The sequence below is a fragment of the Sinocyclocheilus grahami genome, unplaced genomic scaffold, assembly GCF_001515645.1.
Source record: "Sinocyclocheilus grahami isolate Dianchi unplaced genomic scaffold, SAMN03320097.WGS_v1.1 scaffold469.1, whole genome shotgun sequence".
Classification (NCBI taxonomy): Eukaryota; Metazoa; Chordata; class Actinopteri; order Cypriniformes; family Cyprinidae; genus Sinocyclocheilus; species Sinocyclocheilus grahami.
This window is the reverse complement of record NW_015505648.1, coordinates 354938-376078: the sequence shown is the minus strand read 5'-3', so window position 1 is coordinate 376078 and position 21141 is coordinate 354938. Positions and strand designations below refer to the sequence as shown.

Here is a 21141-nt window from a genome sequence, read left to right as displayed (position 1 = left end):
ATCAAATGTAACAATTTATTATCAGTCAGGTAAATATGTATTATGCCAATTATCTCCATAGCCAATTCAACGATATTAAATCAATACAAGACATCAAATTCTCAAAGACGAATCTAAGAGTAAGATATTCATACCTGACTTTAGGAAAATACATAGTATTGAGTGTGTGGACACATTCCATACCACGGGATTTCTGGCTACAGAATCGCCCCGACCCTTTTGCTACAATCCTTTAAATACAAAACCAAGATAAAACATCCCCCAAATGGAGGCATGTACAAACAATTGGAATTTAAATTAACCCAGGTCCCAGACCTGGGTGGTTTGCACCTCAATGGGAACAGAAGGTAATTTGCATGGAATGACCCTCTACAGTAATCAAAGTATCTCTTAACTCTTAGGATCTGTATTATCTTTTAGTCTACTTTTGTAATATTAAGACCATTGTACCACTCGCCCTGAGACTATTCAAATGAAACCAAACATGACTGTAAATCTTATTTGCATTCATATAGAACATTATATTATTGACCATTCTGAGTGAATCCAGTGGAGGGAGCAGATGAAAAGGAACTGATACACAGTGCATTGTCTGTTTCTCAGGAGATCAAAGTATCCGAGTTTCTTTTATCCTTACACAATCAATCATGGTGGCAAAACAATTCTCTGTTCAGATGGCTAGAAAAATAATTACAAATTAGAGAGGACAGACATAATAAAATATTTTTTTATTTATATTTGATTAAAAATAAAGATATTATAATTCATTTGGATTAACTAGATTGACAAACAAACACAAAAACCCTCACAAAAAGGAACAGTAATGGACAGTGATGCCCTTTTTCGTGGTTTGGCTACATCAACTAGATTAACAAATAAACTCAAAAACCATCACAAGAAGGAACAGTAACGGACAGTGATGCCCTTTTTCGTGGTTTGGCTACATTTGTTCTTTTAGGTACCTCCATGTTTCTATGTAGGACCTAGTGTTATAAATACCCTTTGTAATAACAGTTTATTTTCATTAATCAGTATCTTTATATTATTATTACAATTTGAATGTTAAAATTTTAACAAATTTTAAGAAATAAATCATTTACCTATTAGGTTGACAGTCTGTCTTGAGGTCCAGAAAACCAGTAATGATGTGGCTTTGACAGTTACAGATTTGAAAACCAAAAAGGCGGGAAAAAATAACTTTAAACTCTAATGCAAAGAACCATCTCAGCATATGAGCTACATGTAAAGAACCTTTAAAGAACCATCTTTGACACTGAGTGTAGGAAAATATTTATTTAAATATATATAATATAATATAATATAATATATTTATAATACAAACCCAATTCCAAAAAAGTTGGGACACTGTACAAATTGTGAGTAAAAAAGGAATGGAATAATTTACAAATCTCATAAACTTATATTTTATTCACAATAGAATATAGATAACATATCAAATGTTGAAAGTGAGACATTTTGAAATGTCATGCCAAATATTGGCTCATTTTGGATTTCATGAGAGCTACACATTCCAAAAAAGTTGGGACAGGTAGCAATAAGAGGCCGGAAAAGTTAAATGTACATATAAGGAACAGCTGGAGGACCAATTTGCAACTTATTAGGTCAATTGGCAACATGATTGGGTATAAAAAGAGCCTCTCAGAGTGGCAGTGTCTCTCAGAAGTCAAGATGGGCAGAGGATCACCAATTCCCCCAATGCTGCGGCGAAAAATAGTGGAGCAATATCAGAAAGGAGTTTCTCAGAGAAAAATTGCAAAGAGTTTGAAGTTATCATCATCTACAGTGCATAATATCATCCAAAGATTCAGAGAATCTGGAACAATCTCTGTGCGTAAGGGTCAAGGCCGGAAAACCATACTGGATGCCCGTGATCTTCGGGCCCTTAGACGGCACTGCATCACATACAGGAATGCTACTGTAATGGAAATCACAACATGGGCTCAGGAATACTTCCAGAAAACATTGTCGGTGAACACAATCCACCGTGCCATTCGCCGTTGCCGGCTAAAACTCTATAGGTCAAAAAAGAAGCCATATCTAAACATGATCCAGAAGCGCAGGCGTTTTCTCTGGGCCAAGGCTCATTTAAAATGGACTGTGGCAAAGTGGAAAACTGTTCTGTGGTCAGATGAATCAAAATTTGAAGTTCTTTTTGGAAAACTGGGACGCCATGTCATTCGGACTAAAGAGGACAAGGACAACCCAAGTTGTTATCAGCGCTCCGTTCAGAAGCCTGCATCTCTGATGGTATGGGGTTGCATGAGTGCGTGTGGCATGGGCAGCTTACACATCTGGAAAGGCACCATCAATGCTGAAAGGTATATCCAAGTTCTAGAACAACATATGCTCCCATCCAGACGTCGTCTCTTTCAGGGAAGACCTTGCATTTTCCAACATGACAATGCCAGACCACATACTGCATCAATTACAACATCATGGCTGCGTAGAAGGTTCCGGGCACTGAAATGGCCAGCCTGCAGTCCAGATCTTTCACCCATAGAAAACAATCGGTGCATCATAAAGAGGAAGATGCGACAAAGAAGACCTAAGACAGTTGAGCAACTAGAAGCCTGTTTTAGACAAGAATGGGACAACATTCCTATTCCTAAACTTGAGCAACTTGTCTCCTCAGTCCCCAGACGTTTGCAGACTGTTATAAAAGAAGAGGGGATGCCACACAGTGGTAAACATGGCCTTGTCCCAACTTTTTTGAGATGTGTTGATGCCATGAAAATTAAAATCAACTTATTTTTCCCTTAAAATTATATATTTTCTCAGTTTAAACATTTGAAGTGACGTGACATGTGGCCAAGTATGGTGACCCATACTCGGAATTAGTGCTCTGCATTTATCCCATCCAAAGTGCACACACACAGCAGTGAACACACACACAGAGCAGTGGGCAGCCATTTATGCTTCGGCACCCGGGGAGCAGTTGGGGGTTCGGTGCCTTGCTAAAGGGATCCTCAGTCGTGGTATTGAAGGTGGGAAAGAGTGATGTACATTCACTCCCCCCACCTACAATCCCTGCCGGTACGAGACTCGAACCCGCAACCTTTGGGTTACGAGTTCAACTCTCTAACCATTAGGCCACGACTTACCATTGATATGTCATCTATGTTGTATTCTGAATAAAATATTGAAATTTGAAACTTCCACATCATTGCATTCTGTTTTTATTAACAATTTGTACAGCGTCCCAACTTTTTTGGAATCGGGTTTGTATAATATATTTACATTTATTATAAATAAAGTATTCAGAAATAAAGTTATCAAACACTTTACAGTCTTAACTGCATAAATTATAAATTAAATATAGACTAATCTATATTATAGCTACAATTATCTCTGTTACCTTTGTTCTTTGATTTCTTGATTCCTTTGTTTGCTGCTGTGACTTTAAGACCTGCCCCTGCTGCACATGGTGCAGATCTGATGCGCATCTCATTTTCTCACAACTCTTTAACTTCATTTATGATGTTATTTTACTCATTTAAGACTGCGCTTATGAGGAAGCTCTATGTCATAGAACATGACATTCACAGACAGCGCATTCTTGTTTGTCTTGTGGCACTTGAGTGGTTTAAAAGCATTGGCGTGAATAAGAGCGTCATCATATAATGTAACGCTAGACAAATTATGATGGAAAATATGGATGCTGCGTTAATTGTATGAAATATTTTAATATTTCCCCGCTCAGCCTAGTGGGTGGTCTTCTTTTCTTTTTCTTTTTTTACCTCCAAGCTCGAGTTCTCTGCCAGTGACCTGGGAGCTTAAGGGTTCTGCACAGTATCTTATATATATATATATATATATATATATATACACACATGTATAGAATTTGCTATATACACTAAATACTATTTATTCTATTAGAATTTCCATTTCAAAAACATTTCAAAAACTAAAAGAAAAGTTAGGAGTGAGAGTTGAAGCTTACCTCAGTTTGTACAGTTGAATTCCAGTGGGAAAAATAAATGATGTCACTTCTTGAAAATGGTCTCAATGAAATTGCAGTCGGTTTTGCAAGGCGAGAAAGTATGTACTAACAGGATGGAATTTGACTTCAGGGACACAGTAATTGAAGAAAATTGTAAAAAAAAAAAACAACAACTATATTTTCACATGATTTATATGTATGATTAGAGGCAGTTTAGCCTAGTCTATAACATAATTTAAAAATATTTTGAGTTTTTTATAATTTCACGGTTTATATTTCTTGTGGAAGTTGATTACTTTGCACTGAGGACATAATTAAATTGAATGCATATATCAATACAAAGGTGTGTAAAATACAAAATAGTATTTATAATGTCTATTAGCTCTGTGTAAGTGATAAAGAAGACCTAAATATTCAATTTAAACCATTTCTTATAAATATGTGACTCATTTTAGAGAAAATATGAGTAAATAAATCGAGACATAAAAGTCACTGTATAACAGGAATGACCCATATGTATTATGTTGATGTATGTTAAAGAGCAGCAACTCAAAGAATGAGGATGCATACACATGTTTTAGAACGGGGTGTTTTTCTTCTTCTTAATGCTGGAATGTTGTTCACGTCACCATGACCAGTATAAACATTGTCATTGTGCTAAACCTGTCTGGGGGTTGTATCTAGTACTTTTTAAGCTCCTTTTTTTTTTTTTTGGACAGACAGTTTGACAGCACAAAAAACAAACCCCTGGCACATTCAAATGACAGTGAAACATCAAGTTGCAGACTGTTGTCATTAAAGTGACATAAGCAGATTTAGCATTTTAGCACCACCATACCTTAGAAAAAGCAGATTATAATCAGCAAAGGAAGTAAATGCTGTGTTTGCATGTGACATGTAATTTCCCATAAACCTTAGAATCCCTCTTTCATTTCCTTTTTTCCTGCTGGACTTTGTACCTGTTCACAGATTGTTTCCTTTGTTTTAGATAGGAAGAAATTGCTTGACTCACACAAGATTATCCGATGGGTCTATGTTTTGGTAGCTACATTGTGATTTGCTTTGTTAATAAAATCTCTCTATTGCTTTAGTTGAAAATGGTAATCTGAGCGACACAACTATGTAATCTAATTCAACCAATCCCCTAGTGAAAATAAACAGTTTGTAATGTCAGGCATCTTTCAGTATGTTAAAAATACTGTATGCTTCTTTTTATTTAAGGGGAAATCCACACCTGATCTGTGTGTGTTGTCAGGAAAACCTCCCCTTGTCTTTCAGGTTTCCTCACACACCTGTGGGTGTGAAGGGGGCGGAGATTTATCTGAACTCCCCTTTACATTCTCACTGCGTCTCATTTCTCATTTAACTTCTGCTGTGTTTATGCCTGCACTGGACTTGTTTCTTTTTATTGTAGCTAGTTTTTTTTTTACTTTAATAACATCCTCTGTATTTATGTGTTTGGCAAAGAGTCTGATTTAGGAAATTCAGCATGGCTGAGAGTGTCCTAAATTCTCCGGACCTGAAGGATCTGGAGGAAGAAGAATTGTGGGATCTTATCAATGATAACCGTCATGCCATCTCTCTTGGCGTCCGTCCCTGTGTTCTCATCCCTTACCTGCGACAGGCACGGGTTCTCACAGACTTGGATGAGGATGAGATTCTCACCTGTTTCAATTTTACCAACCGCGGCATGAAGACAAGTAAGACACTCTGACTGTTGTGTATCGGGGAGAGATGCTTGAAATATACCAGAGCATGAGAAAAGACAGCAAAGTACTTTAAAATTTTAGCTTTAAAAAGTTAGTAAATACTAAAATATATTTAATGTAAGTGGAAATTTAGATATATTTGTTCCTTCAGGATTGAATATCTGTTTTGGATTAGAGCAGCCAAAGTGAAAATTACCAGTTATTGGAATATTTGGGTGATTTCTTTCAGAAAAGTGAGCAAGCTTATTGGACACATAGTGAAATATAGATTAGCTACAGATAAGACAGGTCAGCTGGATCAAGAGGTTATGCTGATAAAATTCCAAGAAAGCCTTTCGTTTTTGAAAAGGCAAGAGCGAGAGAAAGAGAAGCATGTAAATTAAAGGAATAGTCTACCATAAATGGAAATTCATTATTGTCATTATTTATTTACCCTTATGTTACTCCAAACCTGCTGTATGCTATTATTTTTTCTGTGTAATACAAAAGTAAACAATTCTTGCCATACAATGTAAGTTCGTAATGACCATAGCTTGCCAAAGCTCTAAAAAGGATAAAACACTTCAAGCAAAAAAGTAATTCATAGACTATTTCAAATATTCTAAAGTCATATGCTTTGTGGGATTAATATAATGTCTAGCCTGCTTGTATTCAGAATTCAAAAACGGCTCATTCTGTTCAGTTACTACATATGTGAAAACCAAAGCAATATTAGAATCACATTTTTTGAACCAGGATGAAAACAAATGCATACAGGTTTGGAATGAAATGAGGGCAAGTAAATAATTTCCATTTTTGTCTAAAGTATTCCTTAAGGAATACTTGAAAGTTGGTTGATTGTATTGGAAATAAAAAATTATGTTCAGTGTTTTTTATGATATGTACAATGCAATGTCTGAAATGTATATTTGTTTTTCTGCAGGTCACATGCTTGACTTGTTACGTGCACAGGGTCATAATGGTGCAATGGCTCTGCTTGAAAGTCTGATGATTCATTACCCTGCTCTCTACACACGGATCACCGGCCGCCAGCCCAGCATTGAGCCTTCAGGCTTCAGCGGTCAGTCAGTGCACTTTTATCCTATAGATTCTGATCATGTATTTACAAGCATACCCAAAACCTGAGGGTGATGCGGTGTAGTAGTTAAAAATCTGAGCTGATAGCTGCAAGGTTGGAGATCCAAAGCCCAGCCTCCTGATCTAGACTCTTAAACTGTTACTTGGCCAATTCAGTTTTGATGCCATTCAGTTCCGTTTTCTGAGAAAGTATTCATTAAAGGGGTCATATGATGCAATTTCAAGTTTTCCTTTCTCTTTGGAGTGTTGCAAGCTGTTCGTGAATAGATAAGATCCCTAAAGTTGCAAAGACTAAAGTCTCAAACTCAGAGATATTCTTCATAAAATTTAAGACTCGTCCACGCCCTCCTAAAATGCCTTGTTCAAACACGCCCCCACATGTCTACGTCATGATGTGGGAAGATTTGCATAACACCGCCCAAATGTATACGCAAAGAAAGAAGGCATAAATTTTATTCTCACTGTAGTATTGTTGCCGCCGCTGCCATGTCGTGGAGACGCTGTGTGTTTCGTTGTGAAAGCAAAACTACTTTGTTTGGCCTTCCAAAAGAGGACACAACTAGAAATCAGTGGTTAAGTTGTATTTACAACACTGTTCCAGAACAGTTCAAACCAAATATTCAGATGTGTGCAACACATTTTATGGAGGACGAGGACTGTTTCCTGGGAGAGTAGCCTACAATGCCGATGTTCCGGTGAATTCAGTTCCCCTGTTTCCCCTGTCTATGATGCTGACAAATAATGCTGACTCACAGCTTGTAAGTACGTTTTCATATTTAAAGGATTTGCCACTGATGATTCAAACGCGAGTTTTGAGCAGTGTAGAGTAGCGCTTGTTTTTTGTCGTTTCTCCAATCACAAATGCAGACATGGTTTTATATTTACACGGCGCAATGAAACGCAATGCGTAAAAAGACAGTATAAGTAATTATAATCAGTAATTATGTCCCCACTGGATGCAACAAATGCCTCGTTTATAATGGGTTTTATTGGTGTTGTCTCATCGCGCCGGGACACGGCATCACAATATGGTAATGGGCGTAACATATCCGTCACACGCTGGCCAATCATAGCTGGCCAATCAGAGCACACTTCGCTTTTCAGGATAATGAGTTTTGTAAAAATCGACACGTTTCAGAAAGGCGGGGCATAGAGGAGAAACAATAATGTACAGTATGTGCAAAATAATGTGTTTTTTTAACCTTAAACCGCATAAACACATTTCATTACACCAAATACACAAAATAATGTTCTTTTTTAGCAACGTCATATGACCCCTTTAACATTTTGACGTCTAGATAAAATCAACACATTATATTTACTCTTTTTTGTTGTTGTTGTTGTTCAATAAAGGTATCTAACACAAACATTAAATGATATAACCTCTATGACAAGTGAACATTTTTATAACTGAACATTCAAAGGGCATTTTTGTCACCATATTCAAGGCTCATTTGTAAAACCTTGCTTCTGTGCTTGCCAGGCCTGATAAATTACAATGAGTTGACAGAGTACCTGGTTCATGCAGTGAGCAGTATGCAGACAGAGCTACAAGTGGCACGGCATGAGGCTTCGCGGCTGCAAGGCAGATGTTGTCAGCTGGAGGGGAAACTAGAACAGGCCCAACAAAATAACGAAGAGCTCAGCCAGATGCAGGGAGAGCATGCACAACTGCGCAGTCACCTGGATGGTGTGCACTTAACATAGCTTCACATCAGTGTGCCAAACCTCTGTTTAATAAATCATTAGCAAACATATGTAATGCAATTTATTCATATCTGAATACATTTTACAAATAAGAATGAGATGTTATGACATTTTTAATAACGTATTTAAAAATTAACTAAAGTTAACTATTAAATGTAAAATGTAATAATATTTGTGAATATAATTAACAAAAGTTAATTTTATTTAAGTATTAACCTTTTAACATTGTTGCACTTTAATTATGTGCTTTGAGAAATTCAGAATTTCAGATCAATCAGTTTTTCTTTGTCTGTGTCAAGACTATATAATGTCCGGTTGTCTTCTGTGCAGGTTTAAACAGGGAACTGCTGAAACTGAAGGATGAGAAGTGTGATCTCTATGTCAGATATACCACAGCTCTTGAGGAGAAGTCTGCAACTATTGTACGCAACAGAGACCTGCAACTGGAGGTAAGGAACCAGATAGTATGTGTCTGTATGTTTGCCTTCTACTTGGACTATAGATACTATTCAATAAGTTACAATAAACTGATTGTCTCATCCATATTACATGTGTAATATATTTGTGTGCCTGACAGAGAGCAGAATTCCATAAGGAGTTGGTTTGGACATTAACAACATTAACTACTGTACATTAACAAAAAAAATGTTACATTACTTGGCAGGGAGCCAGGGTTAAAAAAAAAAATAAAGAATCTACAGTATAATCAACACAACAAAAAGAGTAATGCTGGATTGTTTTCCAAAAAACACCAGGGCATACAGAGATCTCTTCTCCTCACCTCTTCTCCAGATTTCCCAGCTGCAGCATGAGTTAAAGAAGGCAAGGAAAGAGACAGACTTTGAGAGGCAGCGTTCCTTGAAGAATCCCACTGACACACAGAAGCTCAAAGATGAGCTCAACGCTGTACGCGCAAAGTTACTGGAGACTGAGACGCTGTTCCCAGTAAATAAGAGACTCATTTTCATAGCAATATAACAAGTCAACAAATTATGGGACTCCATCTTATCTGCCTGTCTGTCTCTGTCTCTTTCAATCAGGTACAGCAGGATATCCTAGCCCATGATTTAAAGGAGGTCGAGAACAGACGTTCAGAACTTGCTGAGGAAGTCAGCAGGCTGAGTAAGGAGATTATACGACTCCAGCAAGAGAAAGAGGAGGTAAAACTGGTCTTTCCTTAACATTAATGTTGTTTTGTGTATTTCAAAATGTTGTACTTTGCGTAAAACTTATGTTATAATATTTTATTATTTTTATATTCATTACTTTGAAGAAATGTGTCAAATCAATTGAGAAAAACTGTAAGAGGAGAATTTTCTACTTCTTGCGTTTTTTAAATGTCTATATTCTGTCACCCTCCTTCTCACCATGCTCCCCTCTCACCTTTTTTAGCTACTAGAAGAGAAGGACTGTTTAGCCCTGGAGGTGGAGAAGTTGACTGTGGACTGTGAGATGTATCAGCACAGGAGTACCCTGTTCCATAGTCAGCTAGAAGAGGTGCAGGCAGAGAGAGACAGGGTCAGTACAATCAATATCTATAATGAACAAATATCATACTCATTAGGTAATTAGGTCCTAAATAAGTTTTTAGATTCAACAATGAGATCAGTTTATACAGTACAATACACTTTCAGTTCCCTTTCGAGGGAAATTCGACGCAGTGTCACAGTGTCACACCTAGGCATGACCAGGGTCTGAGGCACGTGTAGAAACTCGCTGAATTCTATTGGCAGACAGTAGCCCTATGAAGTTACATGGAACGATGTTAAGAAGCTCAGCTCCTGCTTGGCTCTCTTCTCGAGGATATAGGAGCCAAACATTTGCCCCCCGCAGTTCAGGCCATGTGTCTGCCAAGGCAGTGCAGTGGCTTTGATCATGGGTATCGCTAGTGCTGGCAGAGGAGTGGGTTTCCCTTTCTTAGATTTCTCCTGCCAGCTCCAGGGCTCCCATGCCAAATCCAGAAGGCCACTCTGCAGCCTCTTCTGATCTGGCTAAAAGCATTTAGCTGCCACGGAAAGGCTGAGTTTAACTTGGTCGAGTGAAAAACAGGAAGTCTGTTTTGGCAAACTCAGCAATCGATTCCTAGCAGGCCAAAACCACCTCTTCCCTTTGAGCCTTCCATTCCTCCCAGACCTTCACACAGAGATGTCGAGGTACTCCATGTGACATCATTGGATTGCCGTCTGCCAATAGAATTTGGCACATTTAGTGTTAGTGTTACAAAGAAAGGAAGACAGTATGGATTAACATCTTTAGTTTGGAAGTGAAATAACATGTTTAGATCTACAAACTTCAGTAAATGCATGTATGGTTGAAATCTTAGGATCTTGGGATCAAAATCGAATCTAAATCTAGAAATAAACAGAAAGTTTTATTATTTTAAACAATGCAAAAGGGAAAAAAATGGAAAAGAAAGTAAATATTAAAAATAATAAAGCCAAAGAGAATTTGGGTCAATGAAACTGTTAACTCCTTTTTTCAAAAGTTCAGATGTTTTTGTTTTCGTTGATGCACAAAAGATGCTTTCAGGCACATTCTTGCTGGAGAACATGCAGCTTTTGCGCAAACATGTAGAGTTCAATAGTGGCAAATGAAAGCTTAATTACAGATACTGCTGATGTCTTCAGGCATATTTGTCCCGAGATGAGGCCCAGGCTCAGATTGCACGTAGTCTCGCAGAGAAGGACGTGCTGAGAGGCCAACTCATGGAGCTACAGGCGAGAGTTTTCACCATGAAAGCCTGTAGCAAGCAAAGAGAAAGAAGAGAAAACTCCAGGGTAACACTGATTAATTTTTATTATACATTTAAGAACCAACATACAGTAGTTTACCACAATCATTCTTTAGAGCAGTTTTAAATATTGTGCTGTCAAGTGCATTTGTAACCTAAACACAACCACACATGACTTTATTTTTAATATAATTTCTTTGAATAAGTAGGACAGGAAGCTCAGTTGCGATAGCAGCAGAGGTTCATGCAGTGAGTTCCCTCCATCCAGTCCCTCAGCCAGAAGACAGCTATGCCGCTTGAATGCAATTCTTCCTGAGAGTTTTAACTCTTTTGACGCCTGTGAGGTACATTTATGCTGTAAATGTTGTGCTTATCGAATCCTAGTGTGAATTACTTTTTTAACCTCATGGACCCCCTAACAATTCATGCACTAGCTGTCTGATACATATTGGTAACAAAACGAAAATGAACTTTGTTGATGTTCTTTGTGTGATTTCTGGGAGTAACTGGCAGGTCAACATGCTACTTGTTTTCTCTCTAATATGGTAGAAAGAATTGTTTGAGTAGTGAAAATATAATTAAATAAAATGTCGAAAAAAAGTGGATTTTAACTGACTAAATAATTAACAAGCTGGTTTACGGTGACAAAATGGATGTAACTATGCAACAGAGTGCAATTTCATGACATCCAAAAGATTGTCTACTCTCTTCTGCTGCATACTCTCTTCACAAAAAGAATGCATTCAGGCATAATTTAAGTAGGTGAATTGGAATGCAACAAAAGTCATGTTTACCAGAGTTGCATTTGAGAATTAAATGATCACTGGATGCCAAAGTTTGAAAGTCTAGTGACATCAAATCTTGACTTTGAAAGATATTCAGAGTTTTGCTTGAGATTTTGTTCAAATTTCCACCCTAGTTTCTTATATATACTGTACTGTATCAGATAACCCCGGCACTAAACCACAGATATGCACAAAACAAACCATGATTCATAACTTGAGATGTCAGTCTAAGCAACATGCAGTTCCAGCACCTTTTGTGTGATACATGTAGGTATTACTGGAATGCAGTTTCACAGTATCAGTGCAAACAAGAGTGCAAAGCACATATGCATTGAAGAACAATAACTATAATTATAACTATAGTTCAATCATGACAACTCTCGGAAGATTTTAGCATGGTGATGGATATGACAATGTTAATGTATTTGGTCTTGGCGGAATAGATCTGCTACGCTGCTGCTGAATTGCTGCTGCTGTTGGTTATTGCTGTAGTTGTAGATTATTGCTGCAGCAAGCAAATACAGGAACTTGCTACTGTCAATGCATATGGCGATACGGTGCCATGAGTATTAAAGACATACTGCTGCTGCACAAATAGCATATAAAATAACCTGTAGCAGATCTATACAGGTGGAGCTGGGGAAGGTGGAGGATTTCAGAGAAAGTCTGAAGGCACGCTGCAGGAATCTCTAGTGAATGCTAGCCAGCCATATAAATGTAAGGCAGTAAGCTCATTGGCTGCATATGCAGCATGAACCAATCAGCTGTGCCAAGTCGTTTAACTCTCTGAATGTCATCAGTTACGTTAACAACCCATCGCCTGCACCATCTAGAGTTTCACGACTGACCTATATATTTATAAAGCTTAAATTAAATAGGGAAGTCCACACTTGATCAAATTAATATTTTTTTCTCCAGCTGATAAACAGCCAGTCAAAATCCATTTTTAGTAGATCCATGCTTAGTAGATTTTTTTTCTTAGTAGACAACTTTATTGTCCATTGGCGTGGATGTTAATATGGTTATCATTATAGTTATCGTTCTTAATGTGAATTGGCCTCTGCATCTGGTTCAATAAATGAGACAATACATTTCTCTGAAGCTTTCTCCTCCTCCATTGTTCTGTCTGATGGCAGCATGTAGGAAATATAGAATTTTGATACATGTTTTATTTTTTATTTATTTTTTGGTTGTGTATCAACCTTTTACAGTTCAATGATGAAGCAATCTGCGGTATCAGTTCCAATCAAGTGGAGCCCCCCTGTTCTAAATCTCTCCGCAGACGAGGCTTTGCCTCCAGAAGTGACGTGGAAGACATTTACAGGTGAGCTGCTCATCTGGTCTGTAGCAGTGAACTGTAATGTCACTGTAAAGCCTGCAGTGTGTAAGTGAAAACAGCAGTTTGGTACTGAGTTTTGCAGTTTGGCTATATTATCGAGTTACTGCTTTTAATTGACACTTTAAAATGGTTAGTTAGTTAGTGGTTGCCCATTGAGAATTATTACATAATTTTAATACTGTAACTTGATAATTGTATGTTCTAATTTATATGAGGAGGCGTGTACTGCGTTAGGCTAACCGAGACTTGTCATTTGCACTTATATATTGTTGCTCTTTTGTTAGTTTTGACTGCTTTTATTGTCCTCATTTGTAAGTCGCTTTGGATAAAAGCGTCTGCTAAATGACTCAATGTAAATGTAATAATTAGACAATACATTACTGCTTCCTGTTTCCTTGTCTCTATGATCCTAATTGCATTGCTTGTTGCATTGTATGTGCCCATGACTCACTATCATAAAACGAACTCATAAACCGACAGGTCACTGTTTCCGTATGTACATTCACCAGTAGAGATAAAGATGTCATGTAGTAGGCATATCTAAAAATAACTTTAGAAATCAGAGAAAGGAAGTTTGTATGTGTGCTAGCAAATGGAATTCTTCAGAGAATTTTAGCTTGAAATAATAAAAAAACTTCTTTGTTCCATTTTCAGCAGTCAGGATTCTCTCAGCTTTGACCTTGATTATGTTTTCATTTCTAAAGGTACTGTTACTTCTTCCTACATTTGTTTGTGGTTAACTAAATAAGCTAAAATCTTATTTTGTCACAAATGTCTGTGCGTTCAGTTACATTAAGTGCCCTAAGAAGTATTTGTACACTTAAGCCACATTAAATTTTTTTTAAATAAAATATATATTTTTGAAGAAAGATAACAGAAGCACAATTTTTTGCAAAAACGCTAATAAAAGTTTTAGGTACAATATTATTCAAAAAATAATATTGTAACAAATTCTCTTTGTCAAACATTAGTGTAACATGTTCATATTTCATGCGATTAACAGCACCTGAAAAAAGTGTTTTCTTAAACTTTTTTTGACTTGTGTACCCCAGAGTATGTAAAATTCAAGTACCCCTTCACAAGAAATTTACTATTAAATATACAAAAATATTTTCTTCATGCTAAACTCCCAACAACATATGTTTTCATTCATCTACTGTCAAAAATAAATAAATGTAATAAAATGACATCTCAAAATAATAATAAAATAAAATACAAATTGATATTTCTACTACTTACAGTTTTCAGAGTTTAAAAGTAATTACATGAAATACTTGAACTGAGCTTCATGACATACTTTGAAATGATAGTTTCCGGTTGTGTTTACAATGTATCATTGTTGCCTAATTCCCAAAACTCATCACAGTTTGGAAGACTTTATCCACAGATAATGCTCGATCTCATTTAGCATTCTCTTTATTAGTAAAGTTACTAATACTAAGTTAATCAATTCTGTGAGTAAAAAACAGACACCAAATTGTTCATATATTGTGCTATTCTGTGTCATCCACACAAATGTATACAAATTTGCGTACATTATGTATTGCATATTATTTAGTTTATGGTCCTTAAAAATTTTCAGTGTGCCGTAAATGTTGAAAAGTCTCCATATACTTTTTAGAGCCACTGTATATCCATGGCAATTAGAATGAATCACAATGGCATATTCACCCCTTTTTGATTTCCATTCTGATAGGAGATAGTTTTGATGAGTCAAAATCACCAGCGTCACTTCCCTATTCTACTAGCAGAAGGAGCCCTAATGACAGGTAAAATAAAAACTGAAAGTAAAACACAATAATCACATTTATTTATTAATGTAATGGTCATATTGTTAAACATGTTATTTTGTATAAATCTAGTGTTTCAAGAGCATCAGCCCCGCCCTTCCTAATGCGCTCCAGACCTCAGGCTCTGCGGATCACTGGTCGCGTACTCACTGTGTTTTTCCAGGGAGAAATGCTGTTTAATCAAATACAGGTCATCGGGGGCAACAAGACCGGTGTGTTTGTGCATCATGTGACCGAAGGATCATCTGCTTATAACACAGGCATCAGCCCTGGATCTCAGATACTTCAGGTGAGAATTTCTGGATTCTGAACTGAACTCGTAGAGTTTTTGTTTTTCAGTATTCCCCAAAATTGCTTTCATTTAAATTTTAAAGGCAAAACCATTACTAGTTAGTCTTTAAGAGCTAAAATGCCCTTTACCATCCAGAACTTTGGCAAAAAGCAGTCTAGCTTGAATAGTGAAGAAATTCCTCTGAAAAACAAAGTGGTAGGAAGCATGAAGAGATTTCTGAATGGCAGATCCCTCCTAATTCTTTCAAAGATAAGACAGAAAATGAAAAGCTGTCTTTTAATCCCTCTCTTTGAATAAGGAAAGATAACAAAGATCATTTTTGATCCCTAGAGGGACATTCAGGTTTTCTAGCAGCAGTCAAATGGAGTGGGAACTAATCAAAATTTTGTATTTGTAGCTAAGGTATGAGCGTGAACAGAGAGCTGTAAAAATGGTTCTAGAAGACACCACTATGGAAGAGGCCCTGTGGGCCCTGGGGCAAGTCCAGGGACCATGCAACATTACACTGAGACCCAGCCAAGATGGTAAGAACCACAATCGAACATTCAAACACACTACATATTACAACTCAAGTGATGTATTTTTAAAGCAACCACTTTGATTCCCAGGTACAACCTATAAACAGATTCAATTTTTTACACTATTTTGATAGGCTGTTTATTCATAATCATTCAATGGTGCCGTTTCATCATAATTAAAAAATGACTTTGTATTGATCATAAAGAGATGCAGTCACCACATCTCTAGAGAAGCTCTTTTAGAGCAGTTGTTATTGCTATTCAATGTAACAGCTGTCATATATCAAAATGCAAGCTTTTGTGACATGTTGTGCAGACTAAGATTCTTGAAATACAGGTCAACGTGCTATTTTAATGGTATAATGCTAATTTCATGGTATAATGATTAAATTAGCAAATGTTTCAATTTATTTCATTTATTAATATGTTGGATGGTGCATCAAAATCCTATACATGCTAAACTCATCTCTAAAATTGTTAGTTTAGCAGTAAATACACACCGTTCTGAAAGAGGGAACCTTTCCCTATTTGTTCATTAATTGAACCAAAACACATTGTAATGTTTAATCTCGATTAATGTCAATTGTAAATGTTTAACATTGCTAGTTGTTAAACAGGTCAGAGACTTATTAAACCAAATTTTGTTGATCACTGAAAATCTGCTGATTTCCTCCTAGCTTATGAGAACCTGCTGCAGCAGCTAAAGAATGGCGAGGTGATGTCGGGTGATTCCTTCTACATCCGTGTAAACATGACAATGCCACGGGACGCAGCTGGAACTCTCGCAGTCAAGTGTAACGACATTGTCCATGTGACAGACACTCACCATTCCAACGATGGCTCCTGGTGGGCCAGTCACGTGCACCCTTGTCACTTGGAAGACCTAATGAGTGGGGCTCTGCCCAACTATTACAGGTACACAACACCATCATTTCTCAAAAGACTTTTTATTATTAGAAAAGCTGACATCTACAATGTCAATCTACAATTTACAGTTTTTTACATTGTAAAATGTGCCCAGTGAATGTAAAATGTTCTTGTCATTTTTTTTTTAATGTTCTTGTTTAGTTCCTAAGATTTAAAAGAAAAGCACTTGTTTTTCTATTATGCTTTTATGTAAAAAAATCTAACAAAATAAAATCATCTATACGTGTTAACTCATTTTTCAGAGCACAGCGGCTCTTAATCAGAGCTCTAGAGGATATGACCTACCCTCGCAAAGCACAACGAAAGGTGAGAGTCCATCAGTAAAGTCATCACAGAAATTATTTCTCTCTTTTTATTTAACTTTCTACATAATTGTGATTTATGAACTATAATACAGTGATTTAAAAGCTGGCCTGTTGACATGGCAGGTTAAAAGGTTAGTCATAGTACGTGTTTTAGATGAATAGTTGTGAAATATCTAACAAATTCTTGTCTAGTTTTGTATCGCCTTAGTTTGGAATTACGGAAATGCTCGCCAAAATATTGAACTGTGGGTGTGATATGAGGTACTTTGGTGAGGGAATAATAATGCATAACTTAGAACTCTGAAACTAGTCATTAGACCTCAGTACCTGTTTCTGTCCACAGGAGAAAACTTTAGCTCATGAGAAGCAGAGAGCAGCGAGGATCGTCATCACCGGTCAGCAAAGCAGAAACCCACTGTGGGTCAGTGTGGAGGACGACAACAACACAGCACAGGACAGTTAGTACAAGACAAACTCCATTTAGCTCATAACTCCATTTTACTCATGACTAGACATGGGAAATATAAGAAAATGAACAATTCCGATTCTTGTTCCTGTTCTGATTCCAGTTCTATTAACTATTCTTTTAGTACTTTGAGGAGGAAATTTCTGGAAAAAGAAATGCACTCTGACTGTGGAAGAGTGAGATCATTGCAATATTTAAAAACATCCAAACAGTTCTTGGAAAAGGTTTTTACATAAGTGTTTTTAATGACTTTTCATAGACATTTTGTAGGTTGTATAAATGTAACTCTAAACCAACAATTTGGTAACATATTTCGTAATAAACATAAAACTCATAATGTGTATCTTACTACACATTTTCATATGAACAACTAGTCAGTAACTACACTGATTTAAGTCTCACAAAGCTTAAGTTAAACCTAACATAGCATAGGAAGTTCACAGTATTCAGTATGTGTTTGCTTCACTAAAATATGTGACTCATTGTAATCATTCATTTGTACTGTACTTTTGAAGTAGAATTGTTGTGGTGAAGAGTAGTGCAGGAAACACAGTCACAATACTTTAGTACTGAACCAGTTCTGAATAAGAACAGATTCTTGTTTCCCAACCCTAGTCATAACATTGTACTTTAAATGCAAGCAGTTGTGTGTGTGAGAGAAATACTACTAACTTTTTTACTAACAATTCTTTTATTTGAACTTTTGAGGTAATCAATGTCGGGCAAAATTCTGGTTTAGACCTTGAGTGTCAAGAAAATCTTTCTCTCTTGTAGGTGATGGCTGTGTGCCCAGCAGATGTGTGACCCTAATGCCCTACACCCTGGTCTCACCTCGTTTCCCACCCATCTGCCGACCAGTCCTCCTCCTTCCCACGTTGCTTGGCCGTGTCTTGCACAAACGGTTGGCAGAACAGGAAGGTTATCAGCTCTGTGAGCCAGGTAAAAATAATTTTTTCAACAAAGGAAAATGGAAAAGGGAGATACATTAGAGAAAACTCTCCCATTACAGTGAGAAATCACTAGTACAATCCGTATTTTATGCTTTAAAATAATTTTTGGAATCTGTCTACTTAATCCAGATTACATGCAATCAGTTATTACCCTGTACTGCAAACAATGTAGTCAAAATACTTAGCCATGTTGTCAATATTACAGTGTATTCTGTCAGTATTTCCTGTTGCAATGACTATGGTTTTGATGACAAAAATTGAAAGTGCTTAAGGTTGTTCGTTTTCTGTATGGTGTATGGCCTATATCAGTTTCAAAGTCACACAATTCTGCATTGGATATTGATTGTAACATGCTTAACAGGATTCACATACACTTTTACTGTTAATCTGTTTAATTACAGCCCAAAGTCATTGTGATACAGAAAAGAAAAAAATACAATTTTTCCAAAAAAAGGCCAGCACATGAAACAGCCCTTAGGCAGAACTGTACACACTGTATGGGGAATTACAGTGTAGTCTTTCTCCTTCATTAGTGAAAGACAAAAAAATTACTTGAGAGCCATTAATTTAGGACACATTGACTTTTTTTTGTCGGACTTCAGTTTTAACTCTGTATAGTCTTATTTATCTGCTTTGGTCTCTGGCTGCTTCCTCCTTTGCTCACTTTTGTCATCTCTTCCGTCCGCTCATCTCTTATATTTTAGAGTTGCTGATGGCAAGTGAGCATGCCAGTCAAATGCAGAAGGGGGAGATTCTTGAAGAGTGTGACTCAAAAACACCCCTTTGCTATACGTTGCAGGGAGTGGAGAAGATCATGAAGCGGGTGTGTCATAAAACATTGCTATTTTATTACTAATTGCCTGATAAATAGATTTCAAATAGCAATTGCATTAAAGAAGTTCAAATAAAAGATTAGAGATGAGTGGTTTTACAGTAATACAATAATATGAATTACAATAATCATCACGAGAACTTGTAAAGTCTAAAATGCTTTGTAAAAATGTTAATGTTTTTATTTATTAAGTACTTTTAATGACCAAAGAAAAATTGCACCCAACCCTGTTAACACATGATTCCAGTAAGTAAAATTTTACCTACAGTAGTGTGTGTGTGAGAGAGAGAGAGAGAGAAAGAAAGCGAGACTATGTGTGACTATCTGTTTAATATCCAATGTATAGGGCACTCACTGTGTGTTACCACTGGGTTTGGACTGTGTGCGTCGTCTCCACCGTGCCGAAATCTTCCCCATCATCATCTACATCATGTCTACAGAGAGGAGTCTCCGCAGATTTAGGTACTATAATTTCCTCCATGAAACTTTTCACAATGAAAATAAAAGCTGATTTGATTTAAAGATTCAGATTTATTACACAAAAAATGCTGTTCTTTTTGTAGCTTAACTGCTGCTATATACATCTGTTCTGTTATTGTTTACTAGACACAAACTACGGCAGAATGTTTTGACTGAGTCCCAGGTGCTGGAGTGTTCCTGCAGCGAGGAGCCCCTTCTGGATAAACTGCCCTGCCTTTACCAGAGCATTCCACCAGAGAGCTGGCATGACAGTACCACCCTAATTGACACTCTGAAAACGGTGGTGTCAGAGGAGCAGCAAAAGATTGTGTGGGTTGAGTCAGATACCTGGTGAAAGAATAATGGGAATGAGAGCGTAAATTCAAAATCCCCTCACCACAATTACAGTATTAAGGCCAATTTATACTTTGTCGAACATGCATTGTAGACACGGTTTAGTTATGCAGTTTGTGTAGCCTGATGTACACCTCTCCAGAAATGCTATGATAGGTCTTCTTTATAACCAAAGACCTTCTCCCAGGATGATTTAAAAAAAAATCTGCAGTAGTTTCACATCCACTGGTAATGAATAATAGATCCTGATTTCTTGAAGCTTCTGATGAATATATTCACATGAATATTACACAAACAGCAGGCTGGACAGAGATGATCATAAACCATAAATTAATTTAATGATCCAAAACTTCCATATTCACACAACATTGTTTGTCCATACAACAATATTGATCATAACATGATTAAAAGAGAATTCCACTAAACATTTATATACCGATGCACAGAGGTCCAAAGAGGAAATATAATGGGCCTTTTAGATAAAGGTAAACTGAAAAGCACATTCTGTGCATTTAAAGCAAAGGTCTGATACAAAGCTAAAAAGTTGTACACTACCGCTCAAAAGTTTGAGGTCAGTAGATACTGATTTTTTTTACTTTAATTCAGTTAACATGACTTACATTGTTACAAAAAATTATATTTCAGACAAATGCTGTTTTAAACTTTCTATTCATCCACTTCTGAAAAAGTATTACCATTTCCCCTAGAGTATTATGCAGAACAACTGTTTCAAACATTAATAATAATACAAAATATTACTTGAGGACCAAATCAATATATCAGAATAATTTCTGGATCATGTCACACTGATGATTGCCAGACTGCAGTGCATGGCTCCTGAAAATTCTGCTTTGCCATCACAGGAATAAATTATATTTTAAAATATATTAAAACAGGCAACTGTTATTTTAAATTATATTATTATTTCATAATAATACT

At 36.7% G+C, this 21141-nt stretch overlaps 1 protein-coding gene across 1 annotated transcript; it reads left to right on the top strand.

Moving 5' to 3' along the window:
* The first annotated feature begins 5390 nt into the window (after positions 1 to 5390).
* Positions 5391 to 20724, top strand: LOC107553296 (caspase recruitment domain-containing protein 14-like). The gene is made up of 21 exons (XM_016235486.1): positions 5391 to 5661; positions 6593 to 6730; positions 8231 to 8437; positions 8785 to 8903; positions 9247 to 9399; positions 9495 to 9614; positions 9847 to 9972; positions 11082 to 11231; positions 11395 to 11529; positions 13182 to 13294; positions 13964 to 14013; positions 15006 to 15078; positions 15172 to 15388; positions 15789 to 15915; positions 16587 to 16824; positions 17079 to 17142; positions 17485 to 17599; positions 18382 to 18546; positions 19262 to 19380; positions 19736 to 19851; positions 19996 to 20724. Exons 1-21 carry the CDS (start codon positions 5451 to 5453, stop codon positions 20201 to 20203), a joined length of 2964 nt encoding a protein of 987 aa, XP_016090972.1. The 5' UTR covers positions 5391 to 5450; the 3' UTR covers positions 20204 to 20724.
* The last annotated feature ends 417 nt before the right edge of the window (positions 20725 to 21141 follow it).

Coding starts and splice junctions, on each gene's coding strand:
- LOC107553296 (XM_016235486.1), top strand. CDS start 5,451: ATGGCTGAGAGTGTCCTAAATTCTCCGGACCTGAAGGATCTGGAGGAA. Junction 16,825..17,078: donor GCTCTGCCCAACTATTACAG/GTACACAACACC, acceptor CTCATTTTTCAG/AGCACAGCGGCTCTTAATCA. Junction 17,600..18,381: donor CAACAACACAGCACAGGACA/GTTAGTACAAGA, acceptor TCTCTCTTGTAG/GTGATGGCTGTGTGCCCAGC.